General features: G+C 49.8%; 2 protein-coding genes across 2 annotated transcripts in view; both read right to left on the bottom strand.

Moving 5' to 3' along the window:
- The window catches only part of odad3 (outer dynein arm docking complex subunit 3), a gene marked incomplete at both ends in the record, with an annotated part of 8,759 nt that extends 2,560 nt beyond the window's left edge, over positions 1-6,199 (bottom strand). The window contains 11 exons of the mRNA XM_084441194.1: positions 1-9; positions 314-474; positions 972-1,118; positions 1,216-1,338; positions 1,690-1,815; positions 4,391-4,492; positions 4,689-4,724; positions 5,178-5,357; positions 5,503-5,580; positions 5,669-5,790; positions 6,121-6,199. The exon at positions 1-9 is cut by the window's left edge and continues 148 nt beyond it. Of these exons, the coding sequence (XP_084297320.1) occupies positions 1-9; positions 314-474; positions 972-1,118; positions 1,216-1,338; positions 1,690-1,815; positions 4,391-4,492; positions 4,689-4,724; positions 5,178-5,357; positions 5,503-5,580; positions 5,669-5,790; positions 6,121-6,199 (1,163 nt within the window). The remainder of the gene's footprint in view (positions 10-313; positions 475-971; positions 1,119-1,215; positions 1,339-1,689; positions 1,816-4,390; positions 4,493-4,688; positions 4,725-5,177; positions 5,358-5,502; positions 5,581-5,668; positions 5,791-6,120) is intronic.
- Positions 6,200-9,517: 3,318 nt separating this feature from the next.
- Positions 9,518-20,000, bottom strand: part of slc44a2 (solute carrier family 44 member 2 (CTL2 blood group)) — a gene marked incomplete at its 5' end in the record, with an annotated part of 19,394 nt that continues 8,911 nt past the window's right edge. The window contains 15 exons of the mRNA XM_084441249.1: positions 9,518-9,634; positions 11,799-11,883; positions 12,037-12,125; positions 12,382-12,452; positions 13,043-13,116; positions 13,391-13,494; positions 14,292-14,386; positions 14,702-14,964; positions 15,279-15,363; positions 16,815-16,907; positions 17,628-17,727; positions 18,163-18,294; positions 19,169-19,281; positions 19,429-19,512; positions 19,757-19,883. Of these exons, the coding sequence (XP_084297375.1) occupies positions 9,525-9,634; positions 11,799-11,883; positions 12,037-12,125; positions 12,382-12,452; positions 13,043-13,116; positions 13,391-13,494; positions 14,292-14,386; positions 14,702-14,964; positions 15,279-15,363; positions 16,815-16,907; positions 17,628-17,727; positions 18,163-18,294; positions 19,169-19,281; positions 19,429-19,512; positions 19,757-19,883 (1,625 nt within the window). The 3' untranslated portion in view covers positions 9,518-9,524. The remainder of the gene's footprint in view (positions 9,635-11,798; positions 11,884-12,036; positions 12,126-12,381; positions 12,453-13,042; positions 13,117-13,390; positions 13,495-14,291; positions 14,387-14,701; positions 14,965-15,278; positions 15,364-16,814; positions 16,908-17,627; positions 17,728-18,162; positions 18,295-19,168; positions 19,282-19,428; positions 19,513-19,756; positions 19,884-20,000) is intronic.

Raw genomic sequence — 20,000 nt, 5'->3', positions numbered from 1 at the left:
TGCTGACCGCTGGGGAGGACAGGGCAGAGAGGAAGACCTCAGACAGAGCAGGGAGGGAAGCAGCTACAGCCAGACGACGGCGCGCTAAAGTCAACACCTTTGAGGAGATTTATTCACGCCAGACGGTGAGATTCTAGGGATTTCTAACGCTAAGATATTAGTTGGAATCAAGGTTGCTAAAAAATAAAATAAAAATATTTAAAAAAAGGAAAAATACATGTCAAGAGTACAGTTATGTCAGTAAACAAAACGATTAGTAGTATTACTCAAACCTAATAGCTACCAATGGTGACCTTTGACCCTGACCCCTGACCTGGAGAGTTTGGTCTCCCCAGAGTACTTGATCTCCTGGAAGTGCTCCTGCAGCCGGTCTCTCTCCTGCCTCAGCTGCTGCAGGGTTCTCTCCTTCTCCTCCTTCAGCGTGTTCAGCTGCTTCTGGGTGTCTCCCTGGGAGATGAAACGCTCCACCACCTCCTGGACACACACACACACACACATGCACACACACGCACGCACGCACACACACGTCACATACACACACACACGCACACACACACACACACGCACGTCACATACACACACACACACACACGCACGCACGTCACATACACACAGCCACACACACGCACACACACGTCACACACACACACGCACACGCGCACACGCACGTCACATACACACACACACACACACACACGTCACATACACACACACACGCACACGCACACACACACACACACACGCACACACACACACACATACACGTCACACACACACTCACACTCACACACACACACACACACACACACATGCACACACACACACACACACAAACACACACACACACACGCACGTCACATACACACAGCCACACGTGCGTGAATAATAATCCGAACGAGACAAGCTCGCAAACACACACACATACACCATCATCACCATCATCATCATCCTCACACAGATTCTCGGCGTACCCGCGTTTCCGTGACCCCCGTGGCCTCCTTGATGCGTCGGAAGGCCTCCTCGAAGGTGGAGATGGCCCTCTCCTCCTCGCCCTCGGCCGTGGCGCTGCGCTGCGCCTCGCTGCTCATCTCGTCCGGCTGCATGGCCGCCCGCTGGGCCTAGACACAGAGGGGGGAGGGTGACGGGTCAGGCCGGGGGTACACGGAGCATCGAAACAGACACACCTTACAGGTACTTGAGGGGAGGGGGACCCACCCTTCGCTCCACCCTCTCGGCCTGCGCCTGGCGCTCCTCCGCCTGCTTCTTGTAGCGGGTCAAGACGCGCTCCCTCTCCTTACGCTCCTGGTACAGGAACTCCTCCTGGCGCTGCAGCTCCGTCTGGAGGGAGGGAGGAGAGGGAGAGAGGGAGGGAGGAGAGGGAGAGAGGGAGGGAGGAGAGGGGGAGAGGAGAGGGAGGGAGGAGGAGAGAGGGAGAGGAGAGGGAGAGAGAGAGGAGGAGAGAGGGAGGGAGGGAGGGAGGGGGAGGAGGGGAGGGAGAGAGGGAGGGAGGGAGAGGGGGAGAGGAGGAGAGAGGAAGGGAGGGAGAGAGGGAGAGGAGAGGAGGGAGAGAGGGAGGGGGAGAGAGGAGGAGAGGAGGAGAGGGAGAGAGGAAGGGAGAGATTTGAAACAAAAGGCACTTCGGGTAACAGTGCAGGAATCGAGTCTGACGGCGTTGTGGACGGCGAGCACCTTGGCGGCGTCCTTGGAGAGGTGGGCGTCGTCGTTCATGACCTGCAGGCCCCGGAGCTCCTCCCTCTGCCGGAGGATCTCGGCCTCCAGCCGGTCCAGCTGGGACTGGAAGGTCAGGCTCTCCTCCTGGAGGGAACCAGACCACAGGGACGTTGATATGATCGTTCTGCTTCTGTCTCTCCTTCTTTTTCACCCTCCTTCTCTCTCTCTTCCTGTCTTTCTCTCCGTTTCTCTTTTCGTCTTTTTACAACGGCGTACGTCGCAACTGAGAAACATTTCGCAGTCCAAATTGCACTGCTATTTTTTGCACTGTGTTTGTATCACTGCACGTTACGAGTCCTGTCCTGTCCTATTCTGTCCTATCCTGTCCTGTCTTGTCCTGTCCTACCCTGTCCTGTCCTGCCCTGTCTTGTCCTGTTCTGTCCTGCCCTGCCCTGTCCTGTCCTGTCCTGTCCTGTCCTGTCCTGTCCTGTCCTGTCCTGTCCTGTCCTGTCCTGTCCTACCCTGTCCTGTCCTACCCTGTCCTGTCCTGTCCTGTCCTGTCCTCTCCTGTCCTGTCCTGTCCTGTCCTCTCCTCTCCTGTCCTGTCCTGTCCTCTCCTGTCCTCTCCTCTCCTGTCCTGTCCTGTCCTGTCCTGTCCTGTCCTGTCCTGTCCTGTCCTGTCCTGTGCTGTCCTGTCCTGTCCTGTCCTGTCCTGTGCTGTCCTGTCCTGTCCTGTCCTGTCCCATTGTGCCCTGCACTGCCCTGTCCTGTCCTGTCCTGTCCTGTCCTGTCCTGTCCTGTCCTGCCCTATCCTGTCCTGTCCTGTCCTGTACCAAGTGGTTCTCATTTTGTTTCCATCCATGTCTCAGTCTTGCTAGAGGGCAGGACAGGCTATCTGAGGACAGAGCAGCAGGACAGGCTGTCTGAGGACAGAGCAGCAGGACAGGCTATCTGAGGACAGAGCAGCAGGACAGGCTGTCTGAGGACAGAGCAGCAGGACAGGCTGTCTGAGGACAGAGCAGCAGGACAGGCTGTCTGAGGACAGAGCAGCAGGACAGGCTATCTGAGGACAGAGCAGCGCCACAGGGACCAGAGCGCAGGACAGGTTATCTGAGGACAGAGCAGGGCCACAGGGACCAGAGCGCAGGAACAAGCGCCGGGCGTGGAAAGAACACGGCTAATCAGCCTCAACCAATCAGCCTCAACCATCACACGGTGTCCAGACAAATAATGTGTAACGCAATGGGAACGGGCATGCGTTCAAAACACACCGCAAGGTTTGTCAGAGTCCCATCTTTCACCACAGGCTCAAAACTCATCTCTTCAAGAAGTACTAACGATCCTCCCTCTTAAGCACTGATTGTACTTTAGATTGCTATTCTTGCACTTTGCCTTCAGCACTAGATTATGCTCTTAGTCACTTGTTTTAGAAAGGAGATGCACTTGTGAGTTCTGGCGAGTAGTAGTACATTGGCTTTTCCTACGTTAAATGCAATTATTGTTAGTCGCTTTGGATAAAAGCGTCTGCGAAATGACTGTAATGTAATGTAATGTATGTTTAAGGCAGCAACACTGCGACTGTCATAGTGTGGAGATCATGAGGCTTTAAGTGAACGGCACCCTGGGACGACCTTTCAAGTACAGAACGGCCACTTCAGTTAAAACGCTGGATTCTGACAGAACAGACAGTCCTATCCCGACTGTGACGAGAACCACGCGGTCCGACCCTCGGTGTGTTAGCTAGTAGTGACCAGCAGGTGGGCTTTGAGCTTCAGGTGTGTTAGCTAGTAGTGACCAGCAGGTGGGCTTTGAGCTTCAGGTGTGTTAGCTAGTAGTGACCTGCAGGTGGGCTTTGAGCTTCAGGTGTGTTAGCTAGTAGTGACCAGCAGGTGGGCTTTGAGCTTCAGGTGTGTTAGCTAGTAGTGACCAGCAGGTGGGCTTTGAGCTTCAGGTGTGTTAGCTAGTAGTGACCAGCAGGTGGGCTTTGAGCTTCAGGTGTGTTAGCTAGTAGTGACCAGCAGGTGGGCTTTGAGCTTCAGGTGTGTTAGCTAGTAGTGACCTGCAGGTGGGCTTTGAGCTTCAGGTGTGTTAGCTAGTAGTGACCAGCAGGTGGGCTTTGAGCTTCAGGTGTGTTAGCTAGTAGTGACCAGCAGGTGGGCTTTGAGCTTCAGGTGTGTTAGCTAGTAGTGACCAGCAGGTGGGCTTTGAGCTTCAGGTGTGTTAGCTAGTAGTGACCAGCAGGTGGGCTTTGAGCTTCAGGTGTGTTAGCTAGTAGTGACCAGCAGGTGGGCTTTGAGCTTCAGGTGTGTTAGCTAGTAGTGACCTGCAGGTGGGCTTTGAGCTTCAGGTGTGTTAGCTAGTAGTGACCTGCAGGTGGGCTTTGAGCTTCAGGTGTGTTAGCTAGTAGTGACCTGTAGGTGGGCTTTGAGCTTCAGGTGTGTTAGCTAGTAGTGACCAGCAGGTGGGCTTTGAGCTTCAGGTGTGTTAGCTAGTAGTGACCTGTAGGTGGGCTTTGAGCTTCAGGTGTGTTAGCTAGTAGTGACCTGCAGGTGGGCTTTGAGCTTCAGGTGTGTTAGCTAGCAGTGACCAGCAGGTGGGCTTTGAGCTTCAGGTGTGTTAGCTAGTAGTGACCTGTAGGTGGGCTTTGAGCTTCAGGTGTGTTAGCTAGTAGTGACCTGCAGGTGGGCTTTGAGCTTCAGGTGTGTTAGCTAGTAGTGACCTGCAGGTGGGCTTTGAGCTTCAGGTAGCCCCTCATGAGGTGTTCGGCCTCCTGGCACTTCAGCTGGGCCTTCTCCAGACGGTTCTCCAGCACACGCAGGTTCTGGAGGGTGGAACCCGAACAAACGCACGCGCACACACACACACACGCACACACACGCACAATCACACACACACACATTTATAGGCATACATAAACAAAAGCACACACACACACACACACACTGATTTGTGAAGTATGTGATTGTGAGTGAGGGTGTCTAGAATGATGGGTTTGGGTGGTCCGGTTGGAGCAGAACCTTTTGGGGATGCTCCTCAACGGCCTCCCCTTCACTCTGCGAACAAGGGCAACATATAAATGACAACTACTATATTCACACCGCTGTGACGTGTGTGTGTGTGTGTGTGTCACTGTGCTTGTAAAACCACATCTGACTGTGTGTGGCTATAGTAGAGTGTTTGCAAGTCTTTAGTGTATGAGTTGCAAGTTTCCTTCCATCCATCCATCCATCCCCCTCTCTTTCTCTCTTTCTCTCTCTCTCTATGACCCATCTCATATTCTATATGCTGAATTTGAGCTTTTGCCCTCGGGCAGACGGTATAAAGCGCCCAATTGTAAATTAATCCGTTTCAAACATTCATTTGTGCCGACCTCAATCAGAATTTTGAATGGTGTTAACTAAGTGAGGTTGTAGGGGTCGTGCAATGGGTCAAAGGATTTTTTGACAAGACAAATATCCCTAAGGGGACAATAAAGTACATTGTATCGTCTCTCTCTCTCTCTCTACCTTGGCCTCCTCCTCTGGTCCGGTCTGGGCGTCGGACTGGGCCCTGTTCTCGGACCTCATGCTCTGGTACTGCAGCTGCAGCTCGTCCAGGCGCCGGCGGCAGGTCTGAGTCGTGTGCTTCAGGGCGTTCAGGCGCTTCATCTTGTCACACACCTTCTGGTCCAGCACTTTGAGGGCAGCCTGGTTTTAAACCACGGAGAGAAGCCATGTGGGTAGAGGTTAGAGAGAGAGAGAGAGAGGAGGGTTGATGGTGGAGGGGGGGTTGTATATTATTATAGCATTTTACTATTGTTGGCAATCATACCATCTATGGTATTTTATTTACCTTCCCTGACATCCTGGTGAAGGCAGCCTTCTCCATACCTCGGCTCTGAAAGGCATCTTTGATCACCTGCTCATCCCCCTGGAGGCGAGAGAAACCAAGATACACTCGCAGGTTTAGAGGCACACGTGGGCTTACAGACTATAAACAATGGTTGGCTACAACTCACAGCGAGAGCGTCTGCCAACTTCCTGTGCAGTCCCTTGTTCTCCTGCCTCAAGTGGAGGATGGTGTCCTTGTTCTTGTTGATGGTGGACTGAGAGCTCTCATAGTATGCGCTTCTGTCGCCCTCTGGTGGGCAAACATCGCCATTACGTTATTCAAGTCGAAAGGCATGAATCTCATTTTACAGCTTATCTGTATGGTTGTATCCCATTTTTCTTTACTTTTCTTTGAGGACTGATGTTACCTAGCCATCAACGTTATACTGCATTACTACAACTTACTTATTTTAGAAAGGGAACATTAATAGAGCATTCTGTCAGGTTAATTTTGGCTAGCCTGATCAATTGCAACCAAGTTTTCCGAAATTGCACAGCCAAATTGTGTCAGTTTGCAATCAGTTTGTTGCAATTCTAGCCAGCAAGCATTTTCCAAGCCATGTCAGAAGGAGCAACTCACCAAGCAGTTGAATCTTCCTCTGTAGCTCTGTTATTTGGTCATGAAGAGGTGGCTTTATGGCCTCGGCGCTGAACGGCATTTTCTCCACGTACTTATAAAATAACACTTAACCAAAGGAGTAATTAATTAAGTAATTAAATCAGAAATAACACACGAAGGCCTCGCTGAAGCACATTTGGCGTGAAAACACGGACGGAGCCCTTGACGTTGCCTAGCAACCAGTACACTTCCACCAGGTCGAGGCTCCAGACACAAACTTCAGGGGTTGCCAAGTTGGTGCAGACAGACAGACAGACAGACAGACAGACAGGCAGACAGACAGACAGACAGACAGACAGGCAGACAGGCAGACAGACAGACAGGCAGGCAGGCAGGCAGACAGGCAGGCAGGCAGGCAGGCAGGCAGGCAGACAGACAGACAGGCAGGCAGGCAGGCAGGCAGGCAGACAGACAGACAGGCAGACAGGCAGACAGACAGACAGGCAGACAGGCAGACAGACAGACAGACAGACAGACAGAGAGGCGTTTAATTAGGCTAATACTATTATTACTTTTTTGCATTCACTATCACTGAAGTCAAAACTCTGTAAATCCTACTTATTATTATTATAATTATTAGTTTTATTTATTTATTTATTCATTGTTTTTTAAATGCCATGCGTAGCCTACGTGTGCACACGCCAACTGTTGGTGGCCCACATGTTCATGGGTCAGCCTCCGATAGGAGCTCTTCACCTTCTTACAAAGGCCTCCTGGGGGTCCATTCCTTGGGGTCCATTCTTCTTCATCCTCTTCTTCTTCTTCTTCTTCTTCTTCTTCTTCATCATCTTCTTCGTCATCTTCTTCTTCTTCAGGGATGCTCCTCCCCCGCCGCCTTCTCGATCGGCGAGCTGAGCTGCAGTCTTCTCAGCGAGCTCCTCCAGATGTGAGGAGTCCTCCTCACCCACGGATGGCAGGCCAGCCGCAGGCAGCCATCTTGTACCGGCGGTCCAGCTAGGCCACCGCCTCCTGGACCAAGGGCCTGGCCTCGAAGAAGGTGCGATCGAAGTCCAGCAGGTTGAAGGACTTGTCCTCGAAGCGCCGGACCACAGCGCCCACGACGTCCCACGCCGCCGCCTTCAAGATGGCGACCAGGACGCGCTCGGAGCAGTCGCTGCAAGACAGCAAGATGGAGGCCACTCCGTCCACCAGACCTCGGACCTCGCAAACAGCCACCTTGGCCTTCTTTCCCGCCACCAGGCTCTGGTAGCTGGCCATGGGGGGGGGGGGGGGGGGACCATGGCTTGGGGGCAGGAGGTGGCAGGACCTCCACCGCTGGCTCCTCCAGGAGGTGCTTCAGGGAGCAGCTCCCCACGTCTGGGACCAGGTCCTGGGTGTAGGCGGGTCGGGAGCGGAGGTAGGTAGGTAGGTAGGTAGGTAGGTAGGTAGATCGGTAGGTAGGTAGGTAGGTAGGTAGGTACTGTAGGTAGGTAGGTAGGTACTGTAGGTCAGTTTATTAATCCCGGGGGGGGGGGGGGGGTTCTCTAGAAGCCTTACAAGTTCAACTACAAGTCTTGTGGTGTCCTGTGTGTGTAGGCTATTATGTGCACCTTCACATGAACATGACAATATCATCACCTCCTCGTGGAAGGCGCGTGCAGCCGCCAGCCAATCCCCTCACTGCTTTTGAGGTGATGTCAGAGTGTACCTTCCCCCTCATATTCCAGTACCAGGAACTGCCTCAAGAGTGTTTGCTGCAAGATAAGGTTTGAACCAGTAGACAAAGCGCATTAGTTTCAACTCCTCAAGGTTTTGAGAAACACCACTGAGTGATCTTACCTCTGCCTGGTAGAATGAAAATCATTCCTCAGGAAAAGAGGCTTATGTCTTTACTGACCATTTTGGCGATCTGAGGTCTTCTCAGTGAGGGCCTGAAAATGACCCATGGGTGGGAGGTTCAGTAAGCAGCAGCCATCTTAATGGTGGTTGTTTCTCTTTACGGACGAACATGAACCTGTAATAATTCTCTAACTGCCATAGCTACTTCTTGAAGCCTTACCAATTCAGCTGGATGACGTATTGTGGTACTGTCCTCTGTATTAAAGGCACACACCTTCACATGAATATGAAAATATAGAGATGGTCGTCACAAACCTCTATCTACACAGCGTGACTAGTGACACGTTTCTAAAAATAACGATGCCCACGGTTGCCATGGAAACAATCAAAGCTCCACTCAGTTTAGGATGTTGTACTGTGACGTATTCATATAACCCTTTAATGTTATTGGTGTCTTTATCACACAAACTCAATCACACAACAGAACCAAATATGGAGCCAAGAACACACTTGGGAACAGATTGGAAGGTTTGGAAGCCGAGTATACTGCTTAAAAAATGTTTTATTTACAAACTTCACTGACAAAAACAACCTCTCATAGTATGAGATTATAAACGATACATCTTAAAGAGCAGGAACATTACAAATGAATGCATCCAAGGTCAAGTCTTTTCGGTTATGTTTGCTGGTTTTAGAACATGTCTTACTTGGGAATAAGTTGTAAATTCAACACAGTGCATTGAGGAGGTACTATACAAACATCCATTAAGAAATTGAAATATTATGAGCAAAAATGTTGCACTTAAAGCATTTACATCCTCCAGAATAACAGAAATGTTTACTTAATACTGGTGGCATTGATCGTAGTACAACAGATTATTAACGTGCAATAGTAAGACTAGTATCCTAGACATGAAAATACAAAACATCTCAAGGACTGGTCGTCTTACAGCAATGAAACAAGAAACGGAATCAAAAGAAGTAAGAGTTTTGTGAAATCAGGAGTCAGAAGTATAACAGCCCAGTCAAACAAGAATGAATGATGGAATACTAATGCGTTACTGCACTTAAAATGTATAAACATCTTTCTTAAATGAACACGATGTCCTGCTTTCCTTGTTAAGCACAAGCACCTTCTGTGGGGGGGCGAGGGGGGGGGGGCATAGATTTATAACAGTCTTGAAAATGCATCTTTTTGCTGCAGTAGCTAAAACAAAATGGCAGTCAAAATGACAAGACCTGCTATTACTGAAAAACTATTACTTATATATGCTTTGCTTGTGACAGAGTGAAATGAACAGTAGACTGTATAGATAGCTTCTCTGTACCACAACAGGCTTAAAGCACATTCCGTACTAATGGCAGTTTTCAATGGCAGTTAGGACTAATCTCGTTTTATTCACAGGCACACACACACACACACACACACACTCACACACACACACACACACACACTCACACACACACACACGCAGGCGCGCACATGGACATAGACATACCAGTCGTCAGTCGCACACTCTGACAATCAGTCAAACACACACCTGCACAGTCAGAGAGTGACACACACACACACACACACACTCAGGCTAGTCCACAGTCTTCGGCTGCTCGTTGGACTTCTTCAGGATGGAGAGCAGATCCTGGGACATGAAGTAGGGTCTCTCCGCCGTGCCGTCATTCCTCTCCAGGTCCTCCACTGTGACAGAGAGAGAGAAGGTCTGAGACGAGGCCCTCGACACCCAATATCACAACGTTCAAACTGACATAAAGGTCTTCATGTCTGTCCAGCGTTTGATCCATCCGTTAGTAAGTTTCTAATCAACGATTTTGATCTGTTTTAGCTTAATAAACCTCTCACCAGTCACAAATCTTAACGATGCACAAACAATGAATAGAAACTCACCTTGTCTCCGCCCACGGCCCCTTACAACAGCTTCTCACACTTACACAACAAATAACTACCACGTGATCAATACAATACACTTTAATCAAGAACTTCGACAACCAAACCGAGTGGAATTTCTCATAATTGAAACACTAATCAAGCTACAGTTACAACGTTCACATCGTGACAAACTGTACACCAGCGGAGAAGGTAGAAAAAGCGAGGCGAGAGGTTAGGTCTCCGTGACGCGCTCGCCGGGCGGCGTTACGGTGACGCCATGCAGCGCGGAAAGAGAGAGAAGGGTAGAAAGAGAGAGAAAGGTAGAAAGAGAGAACGGGACAGAGAAAGGCAAGTAGTGTCAGTAAACAGTTACAAGTCTCGCGATGTGAGGGGGTCGAGAGGGGTTGCGTCACGGGCGACACAATCACAGCGCTTACGCCAGTCCGGGAATACCAAGGCATGTGGGTGGCATCTCAATACGATGAACTCAACCAAACAAGCGACCTTGGCTGCAGCCTAGATAAACATACGAGGTCGAAGCAGGAAACGATAGTTACAGATTATTAGTTATAATATTAGTTTTAGTTCCATTGGGAAAAAAAACAACATTTAAATAATGTAATGAGTAAACAACATTTACATATCAAAGGATTTTAACCATTTGGCATCAGCTGGTATCAATGTCAACAGCAAAGGTTTCACCATTAATTGAGACTTTGTTTATGACTGTAAACATGGTACTATATTGGGTTCGTAGTGCTGTCGTTAGGATTAAGACCATATCATGTTAAATATGTACACAAAGTCAAGTCAGGCACAGTTTCAGCACTCACAACTCTACACATCCTCACGATAGGAAAACCAACACGGTCTAAAACCAACACGATAAGATAACTATCTTTTTTTTTTTTTCTCCAAGCTACACGGATGCATCGGGGCTTTTCGGCCCGCTTCGGACATGAAGTGAGGACGTTTGTTTCGACCGGCGCCGTCGACTTGCATTCTCGTATACGTCGGGCCGGTTCACATCACATAACAGGTGGTTGTCAGTCAACGGGTCGCTAATTGCATACGGCACATCACGTTATGAGGTTAACCGAGCTTCCCTTCCTCACTACAATACCCATAAGCCACTACTCCTTGGGGGCGGGTGGAGGGGCGTCGGCGTCTTTGGGTTCCTCCTTTTCAGCTTTCTTGTCCTCTGTCCCTTGGTTCTCGGGCTCGGCCAGAGGGGGCACCGTCTGGTCTTTCTTCCCCTCCTCTTCCTTCTCTTCTTTCTCCTCCTTCTCTCCGGCTTCTTTCCTCTCCTCTGGCTCCTTCTCCTTCGGTTCCTGGGCTTCCGGTTCCTTCTCCTCCTCCTCCGCCTCCGCCTCCTTCTTCTTCTCCTCCTCGGCGTCCGTCTCCAGCGGTCGCTCCTCCTCGTGGTCCCCCTTGAGGACGGTCTGGAGCTTCAGCTGGACGCCGCCGTCCTGCTCCTGGAGGGGGATCTCCTCCTCCGCCTGCGCCTCCTCCGCACGCGCCTCCTCCTCCGGCTTCGCCGTCTTGGACAGGATCTCGTGGAGCTCGGGGGACATGAAATACGGCCTCTCGGACGAGCCGTCGTTCCTCTCCAGGTCCTCGCCTTCCGTGTGTGTGTGCGTGTGTGTGTATGTGTGTGTTTACGGGATTGGTTTGAGCGGGTTAGTGGAAAATACAGAACAGAACCAAACGGGATGGAAGGGAAGGTAAGTGTCAATAAAGTTTGGTTTGATTTGTAAGGGAAGGTGTAAAGTAAAAGGGGGAAGTCGAGAGGGAAAAAACGGACAAAGAGGAAAAGTCAGAAGCGCGTCGAGTTAAAAGAGTAAACAGCAGTTCAGATTTAGAAAGTTAAAGTTAAAAGTTAAGTGATTAAAAAGACACAATGTTTCATTGCACGCGCTGAAACATTTCTCTCAACGGTCGTTGAACATAACCCCCTATAGGGGGCGCTACTCACAGAAGCAGAGGAACAGCGTGTCCACACACATGGCGTAGACGCTGAAGAAGCCGTGGGCGATGAGGTAGGACCCTACCACAACCGTCTAGGAGGACAGAGGACAATACAATGTACATTATCAACTGTCAAGAGAGGGTACGCTAACTAGCTAAGCTAGTAATGTAGCATTACTATATCACCATAGATATACTGTATGTAGATCTGCTAATCTCGAATGGGTCTGTTGAGTTCCACTCACCAGGATGGGGACCCAGTAGTAGTTGAGAGAGGGGGCGGCCTGCTCCACCGCCTTGATCCTCCCGGAGAAGAAGAAGAATGAACAGATTCCTGCACAAAAAGGGGGTTGTTACTCCAGTCAGAAATAAAGGCAACCTGAACCATGTCAAAGACAGCATGAACACAAACTACTTGGAGAGGGTGCGAACCAAGCTCTCTCGTAATGGAATTCTAAATGGTGTGTGTGTGTTCTGTGTTCTGTGTGTGTGTGTGTGTGTGTGTGTGTGTGTGTGTGTGTGTGTGTGTGTGTGTGTGTGTGTGTGTGTGTGTGCGTGTGTGTGTGTGTGTGTGTGTGTGTACCACTCACCTGTAATCCCAACGATCAGCAGCTTTCCCAGGAACAGGAGGAAGTCAGTCACCTTGTCCAAGACGGCCACTCTGTGAACAGAGACGCATCGATCAGGACAGGAGAGAAATAAAGATAATTTACACTACAGTACTTACCATGTTTACAGGAATGAATGAATGAATGAACGAAGAGCAGGTGGACACATGAAGAAACAAGCAAGAGAATGAGTGGGTGAATGAATGAATGAATGGATGGAAGAATGGATGAATGAATCGATGGATGGATGAATGAATGAATGAATGAATTAATGGATGGAAGAATGGATGAATGAATCGATGGATGGATGAATGAATGAATGAATGAATGAATGAATGGATGGATGAAAGAATGGATGGATGGATGGATGAATGAATGAATGAATGAATGAATGAATGGATGGATGGATGAATGAATGAATGAATGAATGGATGGATGGATGAATGGATGAATGGATGGATGGATGGATGGATGGATGGATGAATGAATGAATGAATGAATGGATGGATGGATGGGTGGATGAATGGATGGATGGATGGATGGATGGATGGATGGATGGATGGATGGGTGGATGGATGGATGGATGGATGGATGGATGGATGACCGAGACAAAAAGGAAAATAAAGTTTAGTGATCTGCTGACCTGACGATGTTCCTCATGAGGAGGAAGAAGGCGTCCCTGGCCGAGGGACAGAAGCTTTTGCCGTAGATGGCAATCTGGACAACAACAACAAACAAACAAAAACAAAAACACACATTCAAAACCAAACAAACAGCCAAAACCAAAGTGGAAAATGTTCTCTCAACTGCATTCAACAGAACACAGCACAGAATTTATTTAATATACAGTCAACTTGATGCAGTTTCAGTCTATTTAATCAAAATAAAGTCTATAATGGCGCTAAAATACTACAGCATTTCGAATAGGTTGAATCCATAACATCTTCACGAGATTTGAATGATGTGCAGTTTTCCACACAAATCGTCTCACCATGATGTACGCGTTCCTGTTCAGGAATTTGATGCATTTCTCCAAACACCAGAAGCAGCACTTCATGCAGCTCAGCAGAAACTTGGCACACTTGTTCTGGGCTCCTGAGACGGATAGAGAACGACGTACTACTTCAGCAGAACCCTTCTATTTATAGTACGGGAAAGATGTTTCGTCATCTACGTTCAGTATGGGTTCTGTTTGACAAAATGGACGCCTGATTTGAGGCACCATGCAAGGTAACTTTGGGAAAGTCTCCTATATTCCGTGGACATTGTGACACGTGGAGGGGGAGGTCCTGTTAGATTCAGTGGACATTGTGACACGTGGAGGGGGAGGTCCTGTTAGATTCAGTGGACATTGTGACACGTGGAGGGGGAGGTCCTGTTAGATTCAGTGGACATTGTGACACGTGGAGGGGGAGGTCCTGTTAGATTCAGTGGACATTGTGACACGTGGAGGGGGAGGTCCTGTTAGATTCAGTGGACATTGTGACACGTGGAGGGGGAGGTCCTGTTAGATTCAGTGGACATTGTGACACGTGGAGGGGGAGGTCCTGTTAGATTCAGTGGACATTGTGACACGTGGAGGGGGAGGTCCTGTTAGATTCAGTGGACATTGTGACACGTGGAGGGGGAGGTCCTGTTAGATTCAGTGGACATTGTGACACGTGGAGGGGGAGGTCCTGTTAGATTCAATGGACATTGTGACACGTGGAGGGGGAGGTCCTGTTAGATTCAATGGACATTGTGACACGTGGAGGGGGAGGTCCTGTTAGATTCAATGGACATTGTGACACGTGGAGGGGGAGGTCCTGTTAGATTCAATGGACATTGTGACACGTGGAGGGGGAGGTCCTGCAGGTTAGAGAAAGGAGCCGGGCGCTTCTGAACAGGTTCACCTTTCAACTTGTGGTCCAGGTACTCCAGGAGCACCCGGATGACCTGGACCAGAGACAGGATGAGCGAGCCGAAGGCCAGGGAGCCTGTGTGGTATCTGGACAGACAGACACAGACAGACAGACACAGACAGACAGACAGACAGACAGACAGACAGACAGACAGACAGACAGACAGACAGACAGACAGACAGACAGACAGATAGACAGACAGACAGACAGACAGACAGACATAGACAGGCAGACAGACGGACAGAGAAATCAATTAATCAATCAATCAACAATCATCTCATGTGTCATGTCTATCTCTGCTGTCTATTGATGAGAGAGTTAGGGGTTAAAATCTGCTGTATTGCATCAAGGGTTCAATAAGCACACACACACACACACACACACACTACTTCTACCCGTACCTGAGGGCTCGTCCGAGCGAAGAGAAGATGGGGCTGGTGGGAATGTCTTCGGGCTTCTTGAAGGCCCAGTAGTAGGAGGCGAAGGCCCCGGACATGGTCACCTGACCCAGCGCCGTGACGAAGTTGGCGCACCAGAAGAACAGGAACACGTTGTAGAACTGGAACAGGATGAGGTACTTGTGGTAGAGGGTTTCGCCTCCGTAGAACGCAAACAAGCATTCGGCATCCGGGCACACGTTTGTGATGTTGGAGGACTGGAAAGTCTGAGAGAAAGAAAGAGAGAGAGAGAGAGAGAGAGAGAGAGAGAGAGGATGGATGGTGAGGAGGGACATAAGAGTTTGCGTCGGCCTCAATGGAATTGTCCTCAACATGCGGCCCAGCAATGCCGGCGTGGCTAGCGATGTCGAAGGGAAAGTGCACACCAAAAACGCATACACCCAAATTTTTATATATATATATACCCAAAAACTTTAGAAGGTTAAAGACTTGAAAAAGCGACATAGGCTGATTCACACACGGTGCCGATGCCTCGAATCAATACCCAGCTAGGGAGAAACAGCCGTGGCTCGTGGCTCACCTTGGGATCGCAGGTGTCTCTGGAGAACTCGCAGTCCGTGGTGTTGAAGATCTTGTACACCTGCTCGTTGGACGTGGACAGGAAGCTGAGGGCGGCCGTTAAGGAGGGCCTACTTGGAACGAGCTAGCGCACAGTAAACACATTGTCCCCTTCCCCCGAAGACGTAGCGCCCCCTTGTGTCGATGAAGCTGCGGAGGAAAAGGTTCTAAAGTAGTTAGGACTCGTGTGGCAGCTGATTATGCTCTGATAGTGCTGTGACCAGATGGGCAGGTAGGCTTCTGCGAGAGCCCCTATCTGACATCGACAGACGGCTACTGGGAAGAGAGGGACAATCCGTTAGAGGCAAGAGAGGCAAAACCGACTTCATCAGCTCTTTCACTGTATTCTGCCGGGCGGGTGCGAAAAACCGAGCTAATGTTTCTCTCGAAAACAACGGGGGATCAAAATATCTCTGAGGCGAGAGAAATGTTAAAATGCCACCGCTACAGTAGCCTACAGTATATGACCCTGATATCACTGAGCCGAAACGAATCAAGCACGACCACACCTGCTAACGGTGCGTCATCGCTGCTGTTTACGAGCATCTGGGCTTGACAACGCTGGCGGTAGCCGATTGTGACGACGTGCCCTCTCACTTCCCTTAACTGTTACCGGACGAGCACAACAGCAGCCAAGCACAACTGCCCGCATAAACATAGCTTCTTAAAATGAAACCCGGTTAGTTAGACACAACAGCGCGTCGACGAGTGATCAAGTGACCTCTTGACCCCGGCTTAGCTAGGTTCGTCATCGGACATACTGTATCCTTTCACCTAACAACTACGGGGAAGCGGAGGTGTCTCTCAAACATGCTCGTAGCGCGCTAGCAAGGCCTCAAAACATCTCTAGACGACACATCCGAGCGGCGTACTCCGAGCATGGGAGCACAGTGCGCGGGGGATGTGGACGTTAAAGCTTATTTTACGCTTCTTGAAAAGCGTTCGCTCGACACAACGTCGCTCGACCAAAGACCAAAGATAAAGTGTCGCTCGACATCTAGCATTTATGCTTCGGTGACACTTCTCGTCGTCTCCGTGGCAATCAGCAAGCATTGCGTGACTTGCCGTGCGGACAGCTAAAAGCCGAGACTACCAGACATAATTGGGCGTGACAAATAGTTTTGTCGGTTGGACACTTAGTCTACACAAGTCTACAGCACTCTACCTCTAATCTATCCAACACAGATGATAATAATAGCTCTACCCACAATGCACCTCACCTGTGAGAATCCTAACATAGAACAAGGACCAGACAACGCAGCTCCTCAAGCTATGAACTCTGTGTAGCCTATTGCGATTTCATTGGGTGGGGGACAAACAATTTAGTCCAAAGTGAGTTTATCTTTCTAGGTAACTTATCTGGTCACTCGCTATTTACATCTAAACACACTGTAGTTCAGCGTTAAGGCAGCGGATCGAGTTTCCATTTTGTCGGCCATTTTGTCGGCCATTTTGTTTCTGGTCACGGCGACAGTTGTGATTGACAGCGGGAGGATACACGGCGGTGATGGCCCAGTAGGCGATGACCAGAGCCAGGAGGAGGAAGGTCAGCAGCGGGTAGAACAGCGATGACATCACATAGCCAATGGCCCTATAGGAGAGGAGGAGACGTTACAACGGTCAAACGTTCGAAATGTTACTGGTATTTCTGACGAGTCGCAAATCAATATCCTTCTCCGTCGACCCCACCCCACCCGACCATGTGCTACCTGTGTGTGTGTGTGTGTGTGTGTGTGTGTGTGTACTGTTGCTTTAACATCTGTATTCAATGGAAGAAGCCCTGCATCCCAGACAGGCTAGATCAGGCCCACATCAACTGGGCCAAATATTTGTGGTATTTGACCTGAATCTCTCTGCTCTGTCCTCCTCTCCGCCTCTAAGATGAGCTTCTGCAGGTTTAGACGACACGTGTTATATGAGTTATATCTCTGTCTGTGTGTGTGTGTGTGTGTGTGTGTGTGTGTGTGTGTGTGAGTTAGTGAGTGAGGGAGGGAGGGAGGGAGGGAGTTTGTGTGTGTGTGTGTGTGTGTGTGTGTGTGTGTGTGTGTGTGTGTGTGTGTGAGTAGGTGCACCGTATGTGTGTGAGTGAGGGTGTGTGTGTGCATGTGTGTGTGTGTGTGAGTAAGTGTGTGTGTGTGTGTGTGTGTGTGTGTGCGTTGCGTGTGTGAGTGAGCGTGCGTGTATGTGTGAGTGTGTGTGTGTGTGAGTAAGTGTGTGTGTGTGAGTAAGTGTGTGTGTGTGTGTTGCGTGTGTGTGTGTGTGTGTGTGTGTGTGTGTGTGTGTGTGTGTTGCGTGTGTGAGCTGCTCTGACCTGCTGGACTCCTTGATCAGGGTAATGGCGATGAGGACTCTCTTCCTGAGGAAGATGAGGAGGAGGATGATGATGACTTCCACCACGGCCAGGATGATCACTGGGAGACAGAGGGACAGACAGTGGTGAGTGAGTGTGTGTGTGTGTGTGTGTGTGTGTGTGTGTGTGTGCGTTTGTGTGTGTGTGTGCGTGTGTGTGTGCGTGTGTGTGTGTGTGTGTGCGTTTGTGCGTGCATGTGTGTGTTCGTTTGTGTGTGCGTGTGTGTATGTGTGTGTGTGTGTGTACATGTGCTTTTGTGTGTGTGTGTGTGTGTGTGTGTGTGTACGTGTGCTTTTGTGTGTGTGTGTGTGTGTGTGTTTGTGCTTGCGTGCATGTGTTTGTGTGTGTGTGTGTTTGTGCGTGCGTGCATGTGTGTGTGTGTGTGTACATGTGCGTTTGTGCGTGTGTGTGTGTGTGCGTGTGTGTGTGTGTGCGTGTGTGTGCGTGCGTGTGTGTGTGTTTGTGCGTGTGTGTGTGTGTGTGTGTGTGGACTCACTGAACGCCAGCCAGGTCTGCCTGATCTGCAGGTAGACGGAGAAGTCGGTCTGCAGCCCCAGATCTCTGATGGTGACGTCAGATCCTGGTTCTCCCTTCAGACTGGAGAACTCCAGGTAGCAGTGGACGATCCCTGAGCACACATCAGCAGGCTCAGTCACATGACCATCACAGTCACATGACCATCACAGTCACATAGACCATCACACTCACATAGACCATCACACTCACATAGACCATCACACTCACATAGACCATCACACTCACACAGACCATCACACTCACATAGACCATCACACTCACATAGACCATCACACTCACACAGACCATCACACTCACATAGACCATCACACTCACATAGACCATCACACTCACACAGACCATCACACTCACATAGACCATCACACACACTCACATAGACCCTCACACTCACATGACCACCACACTCACATAGACCATCACACTCACATAGACCATCACAAACATGATATCAGTACTGGAATGTCCTAAATAGACCATCTAGCCCTGAAAACAGTACCGCTCATCTCAGATTACCCAGATGATTTGAGTACTTTTGGATTGGTTTAAACTGGCGACTTGCCAATGCAAAAATGCTATTTAGCGATCCTGAGCCGCGCTGTGGATCTGTGAATGGCACCATGACGCAACGTCTGTGAGGGAGATGAAATGTGCTTTCTGAGGACAGATGAGTGACAGGTCGCCCGGGTCTCTGACTCCGCCCACTCCACCAAGTTCTCTGATTCTGGTCTGGCATCGGGACATGAAACAGCGGTTTCTCGGTTTAAAAACGATCGGGGGGCCAATCAGCGCCTACGGGCGGGACTAACGTGTAGTCAAGTCTCTAGTGATTGGCTAGGGAAAATAAAAATCCCCCCTCCCCCACGGAAAATCAGTTGCGAACGCAACATCAGACCGAAGATGGAAATGGAGTGTGATGAGTTGACAATTCTGCCTGATGTCAGGCTAAGCAGGGGGAGGAGCCATACCGTATCCGATGACGACTATCACCAAGACGATCATGACCCAGACCATGATGCCGGCCAGGAAGCGGAGGAGGACGATGAAGATGAGACTGACGATCATGGCGATCACCAGGCCGCTGGAGCAGGTGGACACCGTCGCAGAACACAGAAGAACACATTTCGGTCAAACTTTATTCACGTAACACTTTTGTTGCAAACGATGTAATTATTATTAAAATGTGTATGTATTCGAGGTTGCCCACTAGAAAATTGGAGACACTCACAGTAAGATCCAGTGCCAGGATTCCGTGTAGTCCTCAAAGATCCGCATGGCCACCTGCCGAGCCTCCACCACCACATTCGACTTCCTGTAACGACAGGAAGTCCACTTAACCCAACCAAATAGCAACAAACTCACAAGACTCACATCTTAGTTCCATACACGATGTTCTCATGAAATATATCTTAGCTTCAATTGAAATGTGAGGCTTTGGTTGTGCTTGGAATGGCTCGATGCCCCTTCAAAATAAAAGTCCTCACTTCAAAATAAAAGTCCTCACGTAACCCAGCCAGATGTGTATATAGAGCGTGTGCGAAGGCGTCAGGGCTCACTTTGACGCGTCCAGGATGTCAGTGGCGTTCACTGTCTCGCCGTCGCTGTCGCTGAAGGACGTCTCGTTACCCACAACAACCACGCCGCCTTTCATGGTGCTCAGCGCCGGCAGACAACGACGCGTGACTGGAGAGAGAGAGAGAGAGAGAGAGAGAGGGAGAGAAAGAGAGAGAGAGAGGAGAGGGAGAGAGAGAGAGAAAGAGATAGAGAGAGAGGGGAAGAGAGAGAGAGGAGAGGGAGAGA

The sequence above is a fragment of the Borostomias antarcticus genome (assembly GCF_949987555.1).
Source record: "Borostomias antarcticus genome assembly, chromosome: 7".
NCBI lineage: Eukaryota > Metazoa > Chordata > Actinopteri > Stomiiformes > Stomiidae > Borostomias > Borostomias antarcticus.
The sequence above is the reverse complement of the archived record's forward strand: the minus strand, read 5'-3'. Positions and strand labels throughout refer to the sequence as shown.